Consider the following 23,824-nt stretch of genomic DNA (forward strand, 5'->3'; position numbering starts at 1 on the left):
GAAATGGGAAAAGAAGAAATTAGTAATACAAGAACAAAAATATTACATGTCTTGAAAAAATAAGCATTATAAATTATAAGTTAAGATTACCTTTGAAAGAAAGCCGGTCTATTAAATGATACAGGGTTTATAGGCAGAGGATGTCTTTTACTAGGATACTTGGTAAGAATTGGGGAGAGGGGATTAAGGTCAAATAAGGTCTTGAACTACACAGCAGAAATAGCAAAACCAAAGGAGGACTTATTTCCCTGAAAGCTTGTCTTACAAAAGATGCTGTGTTTCCTGCAGTCCTTACCCCTCTCAAACTCTTAAGTCACCTCATAGAATCATAGAATAGTTTGGGTTGGAAGGGACCTTTAAAGGTCATCTAGTCCAACCCCCCTGCAGTGAGCAGGGACGTCTTCAGCTAGATCAGGTTGCTCAGAGCCCCGTCCAACCTGGCCTTGAATGTTTCCAGGGATAGGGCATCTACTACCCTTCTGGGTAACCTGTTCCAGCATTTCATCACCCTCATTGTAAAAAATTTCTTCCTTGTATGTAGTCTAAACCTACCCTCTTTTAGTTTAAAGCCATTATCTCTTGCCCTGTCACAACACGCCCTACTAAAAAGTCTGTCCCTGTCTTTGTTAAAAGCCTCCTTTAAGTATTGAAAGGTCACTCCTTCTCCAGGCTGGACAACGCCAACTCTCTCAACCTTTCTTCATAGGAGAGGTGTTCCATCCCTCTGATCATTTATATGTCCCTCCTCTGGACCCACTCCAGCAGGTCCATGTCCTTCCTGTGCTGAGGGCTCCAGAGCTGGACACAGTACTTGAGGGGGGGTCTGACTAGAGCAGAGTAGAGGGGCAGAATCACCTCCCTTGACCTGCAGGCCATGCTTCTTTTGATGCAGCCCAGGATACGGTTGGCTTTCAGGGCTGCAAACACACATTGCTGGTTCATGTCCAGCTTTTCATCCACCAGTACCCCCAAGTCCTTCTCCGCAGGGCTGCTCCCAATCCCTTTTTCCCCCAGCATGTATTGATACTGGGGTTTGCCCTGACCCATGTGCAGGACCCTGCTTTTGCCCTTGTTCTTATTCCTCATAGGAATGAAGAGGTTTCTTCATCTATTGAGGAAAAAGCAAAATTACTAAACTTCCATTAATGAAAAATGGCAAAAACACCTATGTACCCTAAAAATATTTTTTCTTCAAGTCCAACTAATGTATGCAAGTTTAAGTTTGAAGATTCTGCCTTATTCCTGTAGGGATCATTACAGAAAATTGAAGGTTATAATTTTATAATGAATTCATAATTAAATTTATTAAATGATTGATATTTTAATTCTTAAAACACTTCTCCTTTGATCAAAGTATATGCTATCAAATTTAAGCCTTACCATAGGCTCATTCATAAGGTGTTTCGGTTCAGTTTCAAGATAGTTCAGTAATAGCTTTCACAGTGACTGACACTTCCATAATAATGCAAATATTCAGTACTCCCAAAAATTTAGTTGCTATTCACCGTTTAATTATTAAATACTTGACAATATTTAGCAATATTTGAGAAAGAAAATAAAAAATTGATTTTTTGTGCTTTGATCTATGTTGTGTAAACTGAATTCTGACTGCTAGTGTTTACACATAGCTTTCCAGTGTTTAATGGAACCCAGAACAACACTTGGAAAAGTTGCTCCCTTCTTATTGAGTCCAAACTATATTTGCTCATAGGAAAGTTCTATCTAGCGTGAAATTTCTTTTCAAATTTTTGTTGTTAATCTTGAGGATGAGGGGAATGGAGTATATGAAGCAATAGCAGCAGATTTAGCTTAGAGTAAACAGCATGAATGCATTGAAGAGGATAACTAGGTATAAACATATGGCTAAACATAGTCTAATTTCTGCTCCATTGATTGCTGGAGAGCTGTTTTGTCTGCATGAGAATAGTAAACAAAGAGTGTGAGCAATGTAGATGGAGAAAAATATTTGGACTCTGTTCTATCAGTCAAACTTATGTAGCAGTAGATTGTTTAGGAGCAAAAATTACACAGAAAGGCAAGTATTTCTACTGATGGAGTCCTGTGAAGAGACCACATGAGACTCTTTGCAATCTCTATGAGTTGGTCAGAGCTGTGAGGAGAGTCTTTTCATTACAGTTACTTCCCAAATGAGTTTAAAAGGCTTTTAAACTCAAAAGGCCAAGCTTTATTACAGAATCATAGAATCATAGAATGGTTAAGGTTGGAAAAGACCTCTAAGATCATCAAGTCCAGTTGTCAGAATGTAAAAGAAAAAATTAACCCTTTAAAAGAAACTTGATAAGGCAGGATAGAAATGAAAATAATTTACAAACAAAACAACCTGACTGTGACCTTGAAGGTTGGGTCTTTGGGCTTGGTTTCAGTCAACCCAGGAACTTTCTTTTTCTTAGCAAATTCTGTTCTGTGTTCTTTTGCCCTTGGGAAGTTTCTTTATCATGGTGGAGCTCTGTCCATGTGTTTGTTTCCTGCCCTTTGCAGCTTTGTTTCAGTCTCTGATGAGCTTTAGGTTCACTCCTTGTTGAATTCTCGCTCTTCCTCCTCTACTCTGTAAAAGCTAGACCATAACATAGAACTGCATGCAAACAGATAGGTTTCTCCGGCATGACAATAATGCTGCCAATAATTAATTTTGGGGGGAGAAATAGATTTTGCTCAGCTGTACAGTGTATTGGAGTCACAGTAATTAATTTCATTCTGATATATGTTAATGAGATGGAATTGAGGTGGAATGAAAACTGCATGAATGGTTGGCCCCAGAGGGTCACGATCAGAGGCATGAAGTCTGTTTGAAGGCCAATAACTAGCGCTGTACCCCGGGGTCAATACTGGGTCCATATGCATTCAACATCTTCATTAATGACCTTAATGATGGGGCAGAGTGTACCCTCAGTGAGTTTCCTGATGACACCAAAACAGGAGGACTGCCTGATACACCAGAGGGCACGCTGCCATCCAGAGGGACCTCTACAGGCTGGAGAAATGGGCTGACAGGAGCCTCATGAACTTCAACCAGGGGAAGTGCAAAGTCCTGCACCTGGGGAGGAACAACCCCGTGGACCGGTATATGGGTGGGGGGCTGCCCAGCTGCAAAGCATCTTGGCAGAAAAGAGACTGGGGTTCCTGGTGGACACCAATTTGAACATGAGCCAGCAATGCACCCTTGCTGTAAAGAAGGCTAGTGGTATCTTGTGCTGCATTAGAAAAAGTATCCTTTCCCTCTGCTCAGCACTGGTGAGGTCATACCTGGAGCTCTATGACCAGTTCTGGGCTCTGCAGTACCAGAGAGACCTGGACATAATGGAGAGTCCAGTGAGGGGCTATGAAGATGTTTAAGGGACTGGAGCATGTATCCTATGAGGAAAGGCTGAGAAAGCTGGGACTATTTAGCCTAGAGAAGGCTGAGGGGGTGTCTTATCAATGTATATAAATGCCTGAAGGGGAGGGCGTAAAGAAGATGGAGGCAGGCTCTTCTCATTGGTGCCCAGTGACAGGACAAGTCAGTGGGCACAAACTGAACCACTGGAGGTTTCTCCCAAACATCAGAAAACGTTTTTTTTAACATGAGGTTGATCAAGCACAGACACAGATTGCCCAGAGAGGTTGTGGAGACTTATCCATGCAGATACTCAAAAGCTTTCTGGACACAGTCCTGGGTAACTGGCTGTAGGTGGCCCTTCTTGAGCAGGTGGGGTTGGACCAGATGACCTCCAGAGCTCCCTTCCAACCTCAACTATTCTGTGATTCTGAGAATGAAATTAGTCCTTGGTGTGTCTAGGCAGTGGCACTTAAAGCCTCATAAAGCTAAAAGACAGCATATTTTTTCATCTAGATAGTTAAAGCACTTTATAGAATTTCAGAACAGGATCTGTAAAGTGTAACTAATTGTATCTTTGTAAGGATATTTGACATTTAGACTCAAAAGACTGAAGCTTGCCAGTGTAATCAGATGCATTAAAATGAAACATAGGATTTTTGAAAACAATATCTGGAAGAATGTTTCTAAAGTATGCTTTATAATTTTAATTAAAATATTCTTGTTTGTTTGGATTTGGTTTTCAACATTTTGTATTTGTGACAGAAGCATGGCTACTATTACATTTCCTGATATGAGAATGGGGAAGGCGAAACTGCTGCTAAATAGTTCCAGTAAGCTTTTGAACTTTACAAATTGCAATATAATATATACCACAATCTGGTATTAATGATTTAACTTTATGCTTTGAAAATCAAACCATTCAAATTAATCTTTGTTTCTGTAGGAAATTAATGCAACCAAACTTAACGGTGACCTCATTGAGAAGAAAGGTTCCTAAACAAAACTTATTTCACTCACTTGAACTCAATCTCATTGATTTAATTGTCTCACTGCTAGTGTGTACACAAGTGGTCTGGCCTGAATCACTTGGGTTTTGGTTTTGACAGCAAAAACCACTGGATTTTGTGTCCTCATAATGTCTTGTCTTCATTTTGGTTGGCAGTGATGATTTACTCTTCTGACAAGCATTTTACAGTTTTAGGGATTGAGTATTTTTCGGAAAATATTCCTGAGACATAATTTTTTCCTTTCCTTGTGTCTCCAGGGTTGTTCTTGATCTTCAGGACTGAGTGCACCCTCAGTTTGCAGGCGATACCAAGATGGGTGGGAGTGTTGATCTGCTTGAGGGTATGAAGGCTCTACAGAGGGATCTGGACAGGCTGGACTGATGGGCTGGAGGCCCAACTGTATGGGGTTCAACAAGGCCAAGTGTCAGGCCTGGGGAAGAGTGGCTAGAAAGCTGCCTGGCAGAAAAGGACCTGGGGGTGTTGGTTGACAGCCAGCTGAACATGAGCCGGCAGTGTGCTCAGGCGGCCAAGAAGGCCAGTGGCATCCTGGCTTGTATCAGGAATAGTGTGGCCAGCAGCAGCAGTGAAGTGATCGTGCCCCTGTACTTGGTACCGGTGAGGCCACACTTTGAATACTGTGTTCAGTTTTGGGCCCCACGCTACAAGAAACACATTAACTGGATGCTGAAGCGTGTCCAGAGAAGGGCAACAAAGCTGGAGAAGGGCCTAGAGCACTAGTCTTAGGAGGAGATGTTGAGGGAACTGGGGTTGTTGAGCCTGTAGAAGAGGAGGCTGAGGGGAGACCGTATCACTCTCTACAAACACCTGAAAGGAGGTTTCAGTGAGATGGGTGTTGGTCTCTTCTCCCAGGTCACTAGCAATAAAACGAGAGGAAATTGCTTCAAGCTGGATCAGGGGAGGTTTAGATTGGATATTAGGAGAAAGTTCATTACTGAAAGAGTGGTCAGACATTGGCACAGGCTGCCCAGAGAAGTGGTTGAGTCACTATCCCTGGAGGTATTTAAAAGATGTGTAGATGTGGCACTTCAGGGCATGGTTTAAGAGACATGGTAGTGTTGGGTTGACAGTTGGACCTGGTGATCCTAGAGGTCCTTTCTAACCTTAATGATTCAATGATTCTATTCTTGTTTCCTTATCTTTTGGTCAGGTTGTTATTCATCTTCTTGCTCCCTCATAATTTAAATGAAGTCACATTTACAGTGCTCTGTAGGAATTAACATACAACATTCCTTAAATCTTATTATGCTGTTGCTTCTGATGCCTTCATGTGCACACATATTTCCTTTCATATTTGATTCATTCTAATCTTAATATTTCTTTTATATCCCCCATTTTTATTAAAGAAAAGATAGCTGCTGTAACAGCAGGGCAGCTTGTTTGTCTGCTGCTTCAGTGCCAGTTCCAGTAACCTGGTGGGTGTGTTGATTTGTGCTTGTAATGCTGTGATCAGCTCCTTTGATGGCAGGATGAGGTGACAAGAGATGAAGCCCATCCACCTCAATACTATTAAAGGTACTGCTCAATCAGGTGTGGTACATAATTCCAGATTTAAAAAAAATGTATCCAGAGGCATTCTCCTGGAACGTCCAGGTTACTGTTGAAGCTTCCCCCATCTGCAATCCCAAAATACAGGACTTCTTATATTTGCTTTAGATGCTACCAGTTCAGAGAGATGTCTCTGGTTTTTAGTTATGAAGTTACATATATTAGGGAGGGAGCTGTCTGTCCCTGTGCAGGTGACTTTACCTGAGCTAAATGTCTAAACTGGCTGTATGGAGAATCAACTGAGAGACGCAGATACTTCTGATGCATGATTTGTCTGATTTTAAGCAGATATTTTAAATGGGCTATGTGTTTTAGAAACTAAATGAGGTAGATGTCTAAAGTTACAGCTGTGCCTCCTTAGTTTTAGTGTTCAAAATTATATACAGTATGAAGTGTAGAAGTGTCTGGGTTTAATATTTTTAACATTAATAGTTCTTCCTAGAATCCCTTTCAGGATGCTGATCAAGAAATTGATCACATGATGGAATCACTTTTCTATTCCTGGCTCTTGACATGCATTTTTCTCTTCTTCCCTTAGATGGGCCATAATAAGTATGCAGGAAATAGTCAGGCTTTAGCAGAGTCCATCCCGCTTTCTGAAAGTATAGTTTAATTTTCTCTAGCAGTGTCACTTTTTTACACAGCTGCAGCTGAAAACTGGTATTTAGGATTTTGTCGGGTTGCTTATACCATTTACTCTGTGACTTTGTGCGATGGAAGGTACCAGCTGAGGAATCAGAATTCAGCTCAGTCAGCTATCACACAGGCATCTGTACAGGAAAGAAGCTGTAATGCTGATCCACAAATGCATAAATTATCAGTGCCAAAATTTGGATCTGTCAGAAGGATCCTGACGAGGAAGTTTGACGTGTAATGTACCAAATGCAACAGGCTCTCTTATATCCCTCTGGTTGCACTTACACACACACTTCCCTAATATGTACACTTCCTTCCTCTTCCTCCTCATGTGACTTTCTCAGTCAAACTTCTCTTTCACAAAGGGTAAACAAGATAAAGACCATTTTAGTAATAAAATATGAAAGAAAATGTTTACACACACATGCCACTGCATACCACACTCCAGAATAGAGTGTCATGTTGAATTAAGGTCTTCTTTACTCCTAGGAGTGGCAGAATTTATACACTGTGCACATATATCTTTAAACATATATCTTTAAAATGTAGGGCTCCTTAAATCACCTCTGAGTGTTAGGCTGAGGTGATTCGTGGTCAGAAGGGTACATGATGCAATAATGAAGTGGTGAAACAGGGTATGCGTGAACACAGATTAAAGGGTTGCTGAATGCAAAAGATTGAACAGGCTTTATTTGTGTTTAGTGGAGTATAGAATAGGAATTTGTATTTAATTTTATGAAAGCTGTGTTTGTCCCATCATTAACAAAATTTAAGTTCAGCCTTTAACAGATGGCAGCTGCAAAGTGCCCATCTTATTCTGATGGAAGTAACTAGCTACCCTGTACTATATATTATTGCCAATATCTTGAAGAAAGTGCATTTTAAGACTGTTAGATTTTCATCAAGTGAATCTTATTTCCTTGCAAGGAAGTTTGTATTCTTTTTGTTTACCATGTCTCTGTGGGCCTGAGACCTGCCATACCCTAAAGGACACTGCTGCGGCTACAGAGGTGTGAATGTAAACAGGAATAGGGGTATGGATGGAAATTAACAGTAAACTGATCCAGAGGAAACAACATAGAAAAAGACAGCTTTGTTTCATTTGCATGAGGAGCAATGGAAGCATAGAAACTGTCAGAGTTACAAACTGATCAATAAGGATAAAGGTTGCCAGACTACTTCATGCTGTTGCAGGCTCAAAACAAGTAATGTTTGGGGTTTTAGTCTCAGCTGGCTATTGTTCTGCTTACATGAAACTAGAACTTAAATATTTTCATTTAGTTTGGGGTTTTTGTTATTTACTGTTTCATGCCTTTTGTTCTTTCAAAGCTAGATTAACGACTACAAAGCTCATGGCTCAGCCATATTCTTTTACTTTATGTCCTTTGCATTGTGCTATAAATTCTGTTTGGACTTTTATGATGATGTGAAACTTGTAGAAAGCATGAATACTTCTGTGGGGGGAAGAGGAAGAAGTGATTCATGTTCAAGTTATAGAGCTGAGGTTGGTAAAGACTTGAGAAACTTAGAGCACATGCCTAGGGAGTGGAGCTCTTGGCTGACATTGATCTGGAGGGATAGAAACCCCACCACACCTTCTGGGAGAGTGCTGCACCTTTCAGTGTGTAATATACTTAGGAGGACACCCTTCTTCCCTTCTTTCAAAGTGGGACCACTGTGCAGTCATGAACACGGGAGTCACATGCCAAGAGGAGAGAAGCAAGTGGTAGCATGATTCTGTTTAGTGCTTGAGCATCTCAGCTGAGGGGAGAGACTTGTGTTCAGGTCCCTGCTCTTGGAGCTCTTTCTGTGTGTTGTCCAGGAAAGAGCCCATTTAAAATGCCCACATATCCCAGTAAGAAAGGGCACAAAGAACTTCCTTGCTTCCATTGGCATAGCTGGAATAGGAAGGAGGAATTATCGCCCTAGCTGTTCTATATCCTGGCATTCTGCCTGGAAAACACGGATCTGAAGGAAAAGCCTAGAGGAAGCATTGAAGCTAGGTCACTCACTTCCCAGCTGTGTGTTTGTAACTGAAAGTTATTACTAATGGGACCAGACAACAGCAACCCTGTTTCCTCTTTTCTCTCCTTTCCTAACTACAACGTAGATTCCATGTTTTTACTGAACCTGATATTATTCAAGTATTTTGGTTATTCTCAGAATATTTATCAGGGCTTTACTGAAGGCCTCAGCTGTGGGAAAAAAGGCTAAACCCATTTAGGTCTGACAGTGCTAAGAATTCCTTGATGAGACAGCATCAGGCCAAATTCTGAGCTCAAAACTGCATAAAGCATAAAGTTCACCTGGAACCATTGTAAGATCAAAGGCAGGATGAAAAACAGGGTCTGGGGATTTTGATTTTGCTGTCAGAAGCTTCAGCTTTGCCTAATAGCCACATCAGGTGCTCAAGACTGTCCTAGTAATCTAGCTGATGAAATGCACGACCCTTCTCAAGAGCTTTATTTGTATAAATTAATTAAATATTTTGGACCATATGTGTAACTAAAGCAATTGGTAGGAACAGAATAAAAATGTTGAGAAGTGGCTTTTGATTTTTCTTGTTCTTCCATATTGGATTCTAATAAACTGATACACATTGAGTATTAATGCAGACCTGTAAAATGTAGGGTATCTTTAGCGAATCATGTTTTAGTCAATACACTCCAGTGTTCAGAGTTTATATGAATGTCACATTAACATTTTACAAAAATTTGTTTTGTAGACTGCAGTGATGACGTATTTCGTTGCAACACAGGAAAATGCCTAAATTATACCTTTGTTTGTGATGGATATGATGACTGTGGGGACCTTAGTGATGAAGAAAACTGTGGTAAATGAAAGTTTTATGCTTTTGTAAAGTCTTTAAGATAACAGTATTGCCTAATCCAGCAATCTTTTTCCTTAAACTATTAAAAGAGTAATAAACCCTGCTGTTACTCTTTTTGGGCAAAGTAAAAACAGCTTACAGATACTATATGCAATTTGAAAATGTTTAAAGGAGAGTTCTGGGTTAATCCAAATTTTGAAGGTAGTGGTATTTTGAAGAAATATTCTGATTTGCAATTTGTTTTAAACTAATTCAAGATGTTATGGTTGCTTTCTTGCTAACTTGGCCGAATTTAACTGAGATTAAAGCAAACCGTAAAAGGCTACACATTGGCGATGCCAACTGTTTTATAGCTGAACTGTTTTACATAAGCTTCACTGTGAACTTGTGTGTTTTGGTGATCAAATTCTGTTTCTTTCAAATTCTGTTTTCAATCAGCTTTGTATGTTCTGGGTCCTTTTATTTGTCTTTCTGCCTACACTTGACTTTCATAGGAAAATAATGAAGCTTTGCCATAAAAGAGAGTAATCTTCACGAGTAAATATTGGAAAACTTGGAAAGCCTTATTTTGTTTAACTTTTGCTACTGATACTACACCTCAGAAAAATTAAGTGCTCTAAAATAATTCTTTAAAAGTTAAAATATTATTTCTCACTTTTTTCTTTTGCTTTTCTAAGGAAAAGTACAGAGAATTTCAAAACTAAATATCAAGGCACAATTTTTTGTGAGATTTGTTTTATGTTTCTTCTCCAAATTAAACATACTCTAAGATCTTTCACTACTTTTTGTCAGTTTTGGTTGTTTTGTATTTTTTTTCACAAGCTGTCTTTGATTAGGGACTTTTCTAAACATTAATCTGACTCCTACCATTCGTATCTTGAGATAGGCTTTTTCCTACATAAAATTTAAGATCTAACTTTTTGCACAGGCTGCAAATGGGTTTCATAGCAGATTTGGCAGGCTGGACTGTGTCTGCACTCCCTGTTTATTCTGATGTAAAGTCAGCGTGCTCAACAGAATGCTCTTCTTTATTTGTGGAAGCATTTGGATAAAAAGTGTAAGATGAAGATTGGAGTAGTTTCTCTGTAGATAATTCTTATGGAGAATTCTGAATGTATGGAAAAAACATAGTTTTGGATTGAGTGCCAAATATGGCAGTTGAGAATTTTTTTTTAATTTTACTTCTTAGTAAAAAGATAAACGTAGGGAATGATTTTCTCTGATGGCAACTGAAAACGTTGGCTAGCTGAAAATCATTCCATGAGATAGGAAGCCAGAATATCTTTTAATCTGTTTAACAAATCTCAGAAACTTTTTAATTTGCAAATGGAAACAACTGTGCACCTGAGAGAAAGAATGAGTGCATCACTATCTGTATAGGCAATAAAATTCAGAACATATGTAACTCCTATCTGCAGAAAAATCTACAGGTAGAGAAAATCTCTTACTGTAATTTACTAATGCAAAATGGCTCGTTAGTAAGAATGATTAGCTTATAGGCATAGAACAATTTATCAAAAATATAAATTATACAAAAGGTAACTTATTGTCCTTTTTCTTTTTTTGTTCTCAAATTTGCATTTTATTTAGATTGTAATCCAGTGACACATCATCAGTGTGGGGATGGGAGATGTATAACAGCTGATTGGGTATGTGATGGTGACCATGACTGTATAGACAAATCAGATGAAATCAATTGCTGTAAGTTCTCTTAATCTCTAAATTAGTTTTTCTTTCTTTAAAAATAAAAAACAAAATGTAAGATAAGTAGTATACTTATACTTATTTATAATTTATAAGGCAAACTATAAGCTTATTTGATTTCAGAAGTTTGCACTTGACAGATGTCCCTTCTGGTAGATAGCTGCCGCAAATTAAACATTTGTTGCCATTGTTGAGAAGTACCAGCATTGCCTTGTGTTTCAGCTTCCTGTTAATAACAGAATTAGCTGTTTGTTAATTGTAGTGTTCCCATTAAAGAGTAATGAATGAATGTATATAACCTCTTAAACTGTAGGCGTTCTGAGTTTGTGACAGCTTTCTGATGTGTCTGTATGCGACCTATCACACCTTGTCAGGGTTTGGACTTCCATCTGCTTCAGTGATAATGGTGTATATCTGCAAAACAACTATACTAGAATATTGCTGAGGTTTCAAAATCAAGTCTTGGGGAACTAACAGATGTTTGAATGTGATTAAGGTTCTCATAAGACATATGTTTATGCTGCTTTGATTCTTGCTGCCATTCAGTGCTCAACTTTGCAACCACTATCCTACAATTTTCCCTGAAATCTAGGAACCTAATCTGAATAAAGGAATGTAAGTAAGTGGGCAAAGAAAATGTGACAATTTTTGTATGAGAAAAAATGATGTTGTGTTTTTTTTTCTTCTTGGGAGAGCTGAACCTTCTCAGCCTGTTGCTAATATCTGACATACATAGTTTCAGTCCCTGTAGCTAAAAATCAGCACAGCTGCAGGCTGTTGAAAACATAGTGACCTTAAGTGCTAAGCAGTGTTATCAGCTCCTCCTAAAATAACTTCAAGATGATCTTAAAAAATAATTAAGTCTTTCATTAACCTAAGTTGATCAGAATATTGTCTTTTTTTTCTCTCTAGCATGTCATAGTCAGGGTCTGGTGGAGTGCAGAAATGGGCAGTGCATTCCTAGTGCGTTCCAGTGTGATGGAGATAATGACTGTAAAGATGGAAGCGATGAAGAAAACTGCAGTGAAGGTAAGGATATCCCTCATTTTACTCTTCTTACTGAACCTACCATTGACTGCTTTGTTCTGAAGTGCCTTTAGCTAAAGGTCTCTGACAAATTTGCTTTCTTTGCCTTTCAAATAACACTTGCTAAGGCTGGTTGGTGTCTGCTTTCACGTAGGAAGTTGTAAGCAGAGTTTATTATTCCTTAAGAATATAAAAAGTTAAAGAAATGGAGGTGATAGCATAGTATTTGGTTATCTGACAAGATCAGTGGTTACCTGAAATAAATTAATACATATTCACATTGTCTGCAGCAATTAGAAGCTACTGTCACAGGAATTGGTGTCATTTAAGGAGTTTTCTCATGAAAATCCTCTTTTCATCAGAACTTGGGAGTCAGAGAAAGAATATTTTCATTACTAAACTAATGAATTAGTGTGAATAAGGGAAAATATATGAGAATTAAAGTTTTCACAGCTACTTAAGAACTGTCTCATGATGGACTGTATGAAAGAAAAGGAAACCAGGCTGTTTCTTGAGCCTCGGAACATGGTTTCCCAAAGACTTGTGTCCTGTGGTACATTTTGACACTCAGAAAGAGACGTTGTCATGCTGTGATGGTTTCAGCATTTGAAGGTATTTTTCACATGTAATTCTCTTGTTTCTGGTAAGGTATAGGTTCAGCTGACTGCGTTTCCTTCAGTGTGAGAATTATTAATGTCTTTGTCTTATGAATCCTATTTTTAAGAAGTTAAAGGAATTCACTTTATTTAGAAAACTCCAGTGCTGTCAGGTGTAGTGGAAGTAGGACAACCTATTCAAAAGTTATTAGAGTAGAACAGATCTGTTGTCATAAGATATACAGTGTGATTATATAGGCTTCATTTCTTTAGGAAATAGCTGAGAAGAAATCCTTTCATAAGCGTGTCTACTCTGTCCCTTCTGTTTATATTAAGTTCTTGGGATCTTCCTGCTCCAATTTAAACATCTCCATTCCAAAAAATAACCCAGAAGTTGAACCACAGAAATTACTATTGCTCTTTTTCACAATTAATGTTGACATTGCAAAAAGGTCTCGCATGAAATTTCTTCCAGTTCTGACTGTGGCAGTCTAAAAACTGAGGATCAAGTTTTGTCCGTAGTTCTGACTGTGCAATCTCACAAAATGCTCAGTTTTTATTCTTCATCTTTCCTGATGTCCAACCTCAGTCTTATTCTGTGAATTCCATGATCCTCTGTTTGTCTTGCTGATAATGAAGGTATAGTTTTTAATATAAAAGAGATGAGGCAGAGGAATGGGATAAATTGAAAAGTACACAACTATTTAGAACATTCTGTAAGCAACCCTTTCAACTTTTAAAATTCACCCAACTTAAGCCTCTTAAAGTTGTTTATCACTAGCAAATGAGAATTTCAGTGAAAACATTGACGCATGATCTGGGCTAGAAGTCAGTGGTGCATTTTGCTTTCATTGCTTTTTGCCTCTGTGGATGCTGAAGAACTGATTAAAAATCTTTTTTTTTTTGGTAAGATGAAGAGATAGATTCAAGGATGCTCAATGCAAAGGAGTAGGATGAGTTTATAATGTCAGTGATCTCCGTATATCCTAAAGATTTTTCTGCTTAGCATTAAACTGCAAAGATTTTAAATACAGAAGTTTTCCTTGTTTTTATTATTCATTCTTCATTGTGCAAAAATCTCTGTCTAATATTTTGCAATATTGCGCAGAGTAAAATTCTTCCTTTATGCAACCATATCTTGTCCATCCTAAATTTGCATGAGAATACGTAGACAGAATTTGGACTTCATTTGGATTATTCCTTTTTAGTTCCTTGCAACATCCATGTAAAAGCAAGGCAGAATTCTTGTCTGTAACTTTCTTTTTGTATTTCCTGTGTATGTTGTTGATTTCAGCAACTACAGAAAATGTAATAGGACATACACTTAATACAAAGACTTCTCCACTCTACAAATCGAACAATTTGGGTATGCCTGGCAGAGGCAGGGAAGTTACGGCTGAAGTGATCTGGAATATTGGTTTTGTTACAAACACAGTAAATATGTGAAATCAGCATAGCAATTTGAGGTCAAGGTGTCGTGACTTGCCACTTGTCTATATAAGGATACAGAGACCTTGTGTAATAGTACAAATACATACATACAGGGATTGGAGATGACCATTGCTTCATCTGTATCCAAATGAGAGAAATGGTCTGCTTCGCTATGTACCTTAAGGAAATTTAAGGTATGACATCTGTTAATAGTACCGCTGTCATTCATTTTGTGACAATAGAAATTTACTATCGATGTACTCAGAGCTGGTTCTGTGATCCCTTCAAAAGACAGGGTAGAGTGTGTTTAGAGAAATTCAGCATTGACTGTGTAGGATCAAAAGAATCTACGCTGTAGCACAGGGATTTTTAAAAAGTTGAGAAACGCTTTGGCTGTGGGAGAAAAAGGAGTTGGAGCAAACTTTAAAAATGAATTTTAATGTAAAGATTTGTGATAGCTTTAGAAGTTCAAAATTTTCCCTACCTTTCAAGTTCCATTTTGCTATCAGGTCCACCTGTAAAACAAGACAGTCAATTGCTACAGCAAAAGAAAGTACCTCCATTACTTCAATATATAACGTGTGAAGGGAAGTAAATCCGCATAATTATGAATCTATCATAGACTACATCATCACTTCTTTGGGACAAGGTTGTTGTCAAGGTCATTGAAACAATATGTTTTTTCAGCATCTTCTGTATGCCCAATATAAGGATGCCGTGACTGAATGACTAATGTTCGTGGACAGTAGTGCAATACAAACACTAAGCGATAGTTGCAATAAACCACTTTAAACGGGATGAGATGATAAAACCCAAACACTTCAGTCTCTGTGTACAGAATAGTAAATTAAATGACTGAGTTTGCAAAAGTCACATGAAAGAGAGAATTTAATGGTTTGCAAAGGAGCTGTCACCAATATGAGAGAAGTCCTGGGATTTGTCAGATAAACTTAACTACCCAGGTAATGTGCTCCAGAAACTTCTTGATGAAGTGCTAGTTTTAGTTATTCTGAATTCCATCTTTAGGGCCACAGCAGTTTTGGGTTTCTTTTTGTTGTTGTTTGTTTTTTAACCAGCCAAAGGAGGACAATGAAGCTTCAGCTCTGATGACCTTTCTTCAGGATATTTTTTATTGTCCACAAAAACAATCATAAAATGAGAAGCAGATCAACTGAATGGCACTGAAGAATAATTCCCAGAGGGTATTCTCTTTCAGCTAGGACCTGTTGTTCCCTTTGAAATCTGATTCACGTGGCTTTTCATACTCTGCCAAAGGATCATGGTCAATGGCTTTCAGAGATGCATACCTCTCATTTAGAAACAGTGATATAAAATATTAAACATAGGGGTAAAGAAAAGTGACGTCTGGACAGTGCTGTGCATTTTCCTTCCTTACAAAACTTCCTTACTGCACTTGAAATGCTGTAGGGTACTTATCCAACTACGTAAAGGAAATAATTATAACGTAAACTCTGTATTTTCTCATCACAACACTCCAGTCATTTTTATTAGTCTGGTAAATACTTAGAATAGTAAATTTCTATTTTCCTCAGGTCAAACCCTCTGTCTGGAGGGAGACCAGAGATGTACTTCCTGTCCTGATCCCTGTGGAACTTCTCTCTGTGAGATGAGAAACAGCCAGACAAACTGCAGTAAGTAGGTCACATGCTTCATACTGTCACTGTTTTAGGGTGTTCTACAGTATAAAGCAGATGCTGGGCAGGACACAGTAAGTAATACTTTACTATCTAATGCACATGTGTAACTATTAAGTATTGGAAAGGGCAAAGTTGAAACAAAAGTTTCATCGTAACTCTTGCTTATTGATGTACTAAGAGATACCCATAACATTTGACATTGAGATATTTTCCCTTCTGTGAATTTTGGATACATTCTTAATGGGCATTTACAGTTGCGCTTTTTCTTAACATTTAATGACATTCAGTGTTTACATAAAGTAACCAACATAGTCTAAGTGTAAAGCAGAAGCTACTGGTTTATTTTCAAAATAGAAGAAAATACGGTACTGTGTTTAGTAGTCTGGAGAACATTTGGCCCTATTATGAAGGAATACTTCTGCTACTCAAACTGACAAAACTAGTTATTCTTCTGACCAATACATGTTGTAGGGGACTGGGGTCTTCAGCACTGCAGATCTTCATTTCTATGTCCTGTACTGTACCACTTCATGCAAGCCTCCTGTACCCACTGTACGCTTGCTTCTGAGTAGCGCTCTCTGTCACTTGTACAATGCAGCATTGTGAACAGATACTCAACAGAAGTATATTTGGCTAGGTTTTGAGACTGGGGCAGAACTGTATTCAGAATTATTCAGGATTAATTAAAACTAGGTTATGTGTTAAAACAGTCACATCAATTCGGGTCACCTTTGCACATGGGCAGGCTTGCCTTCACTTACATATGAATGTGTAGACATATCCCATTAATTGCTTTGTGCTGAGCAGTTATCTCTGCAAGGTATGGTTTGGTACTGTATGGTAGCTTGTTTGGATAATGTTATTCCGTTTAGGTTGGAATGGATGTGGGAAGGTCAACTAGTCCAAACTCCACAGTCTCTAAAGTTGTGACTGTTGGCCACGCTATTAGCAGACTGTTAGCACCACTCATGCTGGGGCCTTTAGATACTGCTAATGTAAAGATATAAGATACTTGGGCATACATGCTTTACATGTGCTTCTATCAATGCTTCTCCTAACTTTTTGAAAAGGGACAATCATAAGAATCATGTTTAGCGTTAGAAGGAAGTTAATTCACACCTTTGGTCAACTAGTCCAAACTCCTGTTCAAAGTAGTGCCAGTTAAGCCATGTGGCCCATGATCTTGTGCAGCTGAGTTTTGAGTATCTCCAAGGACAGAGATTCCACAGTCTTTCTGGGAGACCTGTTACAGTGTTAGGCCACTCTCAAGGTAAAAACCTTTTCTGCGTACATGTAACTGGAATTCTCTGTTTACAGCTTGTGTCTTTTGTTTCTCATCCTATCCCTGTGCACTTCTAAGAGTCTGGCTCTGTCTGCTTTATACCTTCCCATTAGGTAATTGTTAACAGCAATAAGACTTCCTCGTAGCCTTCCTTTTTGATGGCTGAACAAACCCCCTCTTCCCACCTTTTGCCAGTAGATCATGTGATCCGGTCCCCTAACCTGCTTGGTGGCCTTCCACTGACCTCGTTCCAGTATGTCAGTGTCTTTCATGAAGTGGGGAGCCAGAAAACAGGACACAATACTCCAATACACACCAGTACTGAACAAAAAGGAATGGCAGCCAGTCGTCTTGTCAGAGACAGCAATCAGATTAATCAGGCATGATTTTCCCTTGATAAATCCGTGCTGGCTGTTCCCACTCACCTTTTTTTCTTCATGTGTGGACATGTCTTCCAGAAGGAACTGGTCCATAATATTGCTGGGGACTGAGGATAGACTGACTGGACTTGTAGTCCCCTGTGTCCTCCTTCTTGCTCTTCCTGAAGATGGATGTGATGTCTGCCTTTTTCCAGTCATCAGGTGCCAGGATTGCCATGACCTTTTGAAAATGATATAAAGCAGCCTTCCAATGATGTTCCTCCATGGAAACTGAGGGAGAAAAGTCATTGAGTACCTTGGTCTTTTCTATGTCCCTGGTCACTAGTTCCCCTGCCCAAGTGGGCAGCAGACCCCCATTTTTTTTACATTTCCTTTTGCTGCCAGCATACTTACAAAAGCCCTCCTACTTCTTGCCCTTTACATTGCTCAGTAGTTTCAACTCTAGCTGAGCTTTAGCTTTTCTAACCCCACTCTTGTATGCTTGGGAAATATCTCTATGTTCCACTTAAGTGCTCTGTCCCCTCCTCTGTATATTTCTTTTTTGTGTTTGAGCTCTGTCAGGAGATCCACGTTCAGCCAAGGTGGCCTTATGCCACACTTGCTTGACTTGCTTTGCACTGGAATGGACTATTCTGTGCTCTGATGAGGCTCTCTGTTAAAACCAACTTTCTTTCCTTTGAGCAGATACCAGCACAATTAAAACTCCTACAAGTACCAGAGCCTGCAATTATGAGGCATCTTGCAGCTCTCTGAGGAAGGGTTCGTCTGCCTCCTCTTTTTGCTAAGGTGGTCTGCAGCAGGTGCCTACTATGTACGTCATCTGTGTAGGTCTGTCCTCTAATCCATATCCATAACCAAACTATTCAGGTTAGAAAGAGCCTTCTAAGGTGATTGGAGTAGTAGGTGTTGGTATTTTTTTTTACTTGCCTGTTGTGAACCAAACTATCATTCTTCCTCAAGAAATATTTAGAAAGGGTTATGAAATGGGAAGGGAGGTATCTGTATAACACAAAACTATTAACAGTCCACTTAATTTTTTAAAAACTCTTACTCAATTTTAATTTTTTTAAATAATTTTTTTGTTGTTGTTGAGATCTCAGATATCGTCATTCAATTATCTTGGTCATTTTCTCCTCTGTTGCAATTCATGGTCAGTTATCTTCCATGAGAGGTTGTCCCCCCTCCTGGTGAAGGAGAAATCAAACATGAGGTATCACAACAGATCAAAGTACTTTGGTTGTCAACCACATCTGCAATTCCTGCCAACATCCCTTGGAACTGTAGGTACTTGGCATATCCAAAAAAAAATTTCTTCAGGTAATCTTTTCTTGTCTTTGAGATTTGAAGGTCATATTCTCCTGATGTTTTAAGGTCAGCATACATGAGTATTCATTGAGATATAATTACTGATTTGAATAACTCCACTCTAGCTAGTCACAAGTTTAAATGTGTGTAATAAGATTGATTCTCTGTGGGCTGAAGGCTTATGGGAGTGAAGGATGTTTAGTCCCAGATCTCTCTGCCTGCAGGAGAAGCAGCAGCTTTAGCAGCCTGTGCCTCTAAGAAGAGGTGTTGCTTCTCAGTTTCTGCTGTTGAAGATTCAGCTTTTTTGTTTGAGCATTACTGACTTTGCCACAAAACTGCGGTTTACTCAGAGGCTTCCATATTTCTATCTGCTGTTTCAAATCTTCTTCACTCCTAATGCTTCCAAAACTTAACAGGCGTTACACTAAACCCTATTTAATATGTTTAAAACTGTAGCAACTTCACATCTACTCAGGTCAAAAAAAGATAGTATTTTGGAATTTTACTTATTTTTAAATACTTAAACTGCTTACTAAAGAACACATAAAATGTATCTGATATATTGTGACAGGATCAACATTGGACTCACAGCTGATGGCTAGGTCATCACCGGTCGTGCGTAAGACAGGTCCTCTATTTGTCTGACAAACAAGGCACCAGCAGCAGCCTTACCCAACGAGTAGGAAAATATGTAAATTCCCACAGTAGCATCTAGTTCTTACGTACACAGGGAGCAGTTCTCTCTTAAGCAAATTACCTTTCATAAACAGCGACTACATTCCTATAAAACGCAACAGCCTTTCAAGCAGTGTGACTGCAATTCAGTTCATTTCTCACAATAAGAGAGAGCTGAAAATGCACTTTCTGGGAGTCATCTTCCTTGTGGATAAATCAATATGAGACTTACTGTGGTCCAAAGCAGTTTGTCCTGTGGTCCAAAATCTTCTCCTGATCAATACAGATTTTTGTATCCCATGGTATGTATGGACAGCAATTCTGGAAAATGTTCGAGTGTCTAGGACTATGTTACAAGATAGTGAAAAACATTTTTTGATTTGTTATTTGAGTTCTAAAACAATGTTCCTATCACATGTCATGAGAAACCCAAGAGCTTTTTAGTGAAGATGTTTCCTCATCATATTATGGGCAACAATCTGTAATTCTCAACAGGAGTAACACATTAGCTGAATTTGACTTCTGGATCATCTCTCTTTCTCCTTTTCTTGTCCAGTGGATATTTAATTTTTATACACTATGGAACAGCAAGAGAATTTGGGAGACATTTTTCTTGCATAACATCTGTAAGTACTGCTGTCTTCTTCCTTGTTCATATTTAGACCAGAGTTATTTCATCTTTGGTAAGAGATGAGAATTCCTGAGGAAAACTTCAGTTTTGAGAAAGCAGTATTTTCTGGCCCAAATAGCTCTTCAGTTGGAAAAGTCCAAAGTATAGGCCACATTTTGCTATGTTGAATACGATGGATGTTCTCCAAGTGTGATAATGTCTGATCAGTTTAGGTTCTGCATTATAATGCAGTTACAACATATTTAGGATAACAGAAAAAATATCTCAAGCGAGAATGTAAAAAAGACAGAGCCAGGCTATTTCAGCGCTCAGTGACAGGACCAGAGGCAATGGGCAAAACTGAAATACAGCAGGTTCCCTCTGAACATAAGGGAACTTTAACTGTGAGGGTGACTGAACACAGGTTGCCCAGAGAGGTTGTGGAGACTCCATCCGTGGAGACAGTCATAAGCTGTCCGAGCACAGTTCTGCACAACCGGCTCTGGGTGGCCCTGCTTGAGCAAGGGGGTTGGACCAGATGACCTCCAGAGCTCCCTTCCAGTCTCAACTATTCTGTGGTTCTGTGAAATATCCCACTCACTTATGTTACTTATTTTGGAACTAATTCCTATATAGCAGGTAGAGCAAGTTAATAACACATACATGAAGATGCTAAACCCAGGCAGAATCTGTCTGGGGTTTTGTTTGTTTGTTTTTTAGGGTAAAAAATGCAATAAATTTTATTCCTTGTTCCCCACTCATTAAGATGTGGGGAATATATACAATATACATTATAGTATACTATATACTATAAATAAGGAGTAGCAAGATCTCTTAAAACTGTAGGACAGACATCAGAAGAAAGATGAACATTTGGGTTACTTAAATTGAGTCAGACATTTCCCTGGAGTGTATGTTCTGTTTGTTATTCTGCTTGTGGATTGTAGGGAATTGGGTGTGAGAGTTGAAGTTATTCTTTTCAAACCTACAAAGACACTTTTGCACATAATGTGATAGAAGCTTTCTAAACACTGTGAAAATTGTAATCATACTGAAAACATGTAAAGAGCTATCCTATGGGGGCATTTCAGTGGACTAGGTTCTCTTCTAGAATTCACCTAAACTTCACTAAATGTGAGGCATAACAAAAGAGAGAATATGTGTGCATTTCTACCCTTTAGTCCTGAATAATGTTGTTATAGGAACACTTAGAACATTGCATGTACTTTTGTCTTCATTTACTCAGGTTTCGTCATGAAATGCTTACGAACATGTAATATTCTGTACACATCAAGAAAATATGCTTACTGGTGAAAAATCAAAAGACAAAACCAAACTGCTCTGGGTGACAGGGGCTGGCTGAAGCGTGGGAGGACAAGGGAGAGTTCATCATGAAGAAAAGGAAATGGCAGTAATGTGAGGAGGATTGTTGAAGTCTTTGAACCTCATACACCCCAAAGCTGGGACTAAGTGGTTTGAGACAACAGAAATAGTTCAGTACTGGCAGTGTGCAAGGATTTAGCAGAGAGGAAAAGCTGTATATAAAATGAGCTTCGTGATCCTCAGGTTAGAGGTAAATACTAAAAGCAGTTATAACAGGGAATGCCAGTCCAGGAAAGACTGGTGAGTTCTGATCACCTGAATAATTGCCTGTTGGATCTTCTTTCAACTTCTTCTCAAAGATCCATCTGTGGGATCACACAGGTGCTACGTTGTGCTGGCAACTGACACCAGCAACTGGCTGGCGGAGAATATTAATCATGTTAAGATACATTTGCTTCCAGAGTAGGCAAATATGTGCAGTCTTTTGGTAATAAATTACTTTTGTATAGTACACTTTTTCATGGAAAATTTTCTCATCTTTCAAAAGTAAATACAATTAAATAATTTCACATTGGTCTCAATGCTAAATAGAAAGCTGAATTTCAGTCTGAATTGAAGTGAAATTCTGTCTGTTGTTTTCTGTTGTGGTGGAAACTTGAAAAATAAGTATTTCTGACTACCAATTTGGGAAGAAATACAAAAGCTGTACAATTTTTTTTCAAATCCAAAACACTCAGTCGGTTTGATATGCGTTGTGATAAACCCCCTAAAAGCTGGATGATTTTTATATATATCTATAGTCTGTGTAATCATATGGACTTGTAGCTGTTGCATTTATTTTGCTCTTGCTTATAATTCTCTTTATTATCAATTGTGTCTTACCTGAATTACACGATTAGCATGTAGACTGTCTCTTGCTCAGTGTTTGTGGAGTACATAATGTAATTGTCCCCATTCTTCCTTCAGATCTTGGGGTGCAAAAAATAATAATAAAAAAACCCAATCCTTTTTTATACAGAGAAATTGCGCAGTCTCTGTCCTTAAAGATTTTTTAAGACCCGACTGAATAAAGCCTTAAGAAACCTGATCAGTCCTCAGAGCTGGTGAAGCTTTGAGCAGGATGTTGGACTAGAGACCTCCTGAGATCTTTTCCAACCCAAAGTATCCTATGATCTCAGTCCTCTTAATTTTGACAATTGCCCTGCTAGTATGAGGTGTGTTATGGCAGCAGAGTGCACCAGCAGGAAGTGAGTTGCTGTACAGGAGCTTGTGAAAATCATCCAAAGTTTGATTTGAAAAGAATGAATCTGTTTTTAAAGAATGATTTATTGTGCCATGTGAGAGCTAAGACGTTACTTGGGAAGTTAATGCATGTTGGTAAGGTAATATAAGTCTCCGAATAGGTTATTGGGTAGGCAGAGGTCGAACACACCTTTTTTTGCTGGTATGAATAGGCTCATACGGGGTCTTGAGCTCTGGAACTTTTAGTTTCTCAAGCCTGAGAGGAAGTCCCCTGACTGATAAATTTATTAAATACTTATGTAATTATTTCATTTAATCTCACACCATTTGTGTTTCTTTTTTTTGTTTTGTTTTCTTTCTGTGAAAGGTCAGTGTGAACCAATTACTCTGGAACTCTGTATGAACTTGCCTTACAACTATACTTATTACCCAAACTACCTGGGCCACAGGACACAGAAGGAAGCCTCTATCAGCTGGGAGTCTTCTCTTTTCCCAGCCTTGGTTCAGACCAACTGCTACAAGTACCTTATGTTTTTTGCCTGTACAATCTTAGTACCAAAATGTGACCCCCATACAAATCAGCGGATCCCACCTTGCAGGTACTATAGTATGCTTCATTTAATTCTTGACTGACATTGTCTGTCATATTAGTTGTTCCCAGTTTTCTGTTTCCATTGAAAATGCCAGAAATTTTGCTTTGGAATTCCACAGCAAAAGGTAGAGAACCATATTTTTTAAGATCATTAAATGCAGTTTATTACATGTGTGTGATTAGTATCTGAAGTATTCAAAACAAGGAGAGGAATAGCAGTTCAATAATTTTCAAAATGTATGTATTGAATGGAATAGAATATTTCAGTTGCAAGGGACCTACAATGATTATCCAGTCCAACTGCCTGACCAGTTCAGGGCTGACCAAGTTAAAGCATGTTATTAAGGACACTGTTCAAATGCCTTTTAAACACTGACAGACTTGGGGCATCGACCACCTCTCTGGGAAGTCTGTTCCAGTGTTTGACCACGCTCTCAGTAAAGAAATGCTTCGTAATGTCCAGTCTAAACCTCCCCTGGCACAGCTTTGTACCATTCCCACGCATCCTGTCACTGGGTAGGACATATCTCCTAGACACGTTAGCCTATAATGACATGGAGATTACACTATCTGTGTATTTAAGTAGCCTCCAGCTGACTTTCGTGTTGTTTCAAAACTGTGACA

At 38.8% G+C, this 23,824-nt stretch overlaps 1 protein-coding gene across 1 annotated transcript in view; it reads left to right on the top strand.

The window, feature by feature from the left end:
- The window catches only part of CORIN (corin, serine peptidase), a 171,032-nt gene that overhangs the window by 102,379 nt on the left and 44,829 nt on the right, over positions 1–23,824 (top strand). Inside the window, exons 7-11 of the mRNA XM_075091557.1 lie at positions 9,272–9,379; positions 10,967–11,077; positions 11,993–12,109; positions 15,687–15,785; positions 22,976–23,207. Coding sequence (XP_074947658.1) covers positions 9,272–9,379; positions 10,967–11,077; positions 11,993–12,109; positions 15,687–15,785; positions 22,976–23,207 — 667 coding nt within the window. The remainder of the gene's footprint in view (positions 1–9,271; positions 9,380–10,966; positions 11,078–11,992; positions 12,110–15,686; positions 15,786–22,975; positions 23,208–23,824) is intronic.

The sequence above is a fragment of the Phalacrocorax aristotelis genome, chromosome 4 (genome assembly GCF_949628215.1).
Source record: "Phalacrocorax aristotelis chromosome 4, bGulAri2.1, whole genome shotgun sequence".
NCBI classification, from domain to species: domain Eukaryota; kingdom Metazoa; phylum Chordata; class Aves; order Suliformes; family Phalacrocoracidae; genus Phalacrocorax; species Phalacrocorax aristotelis.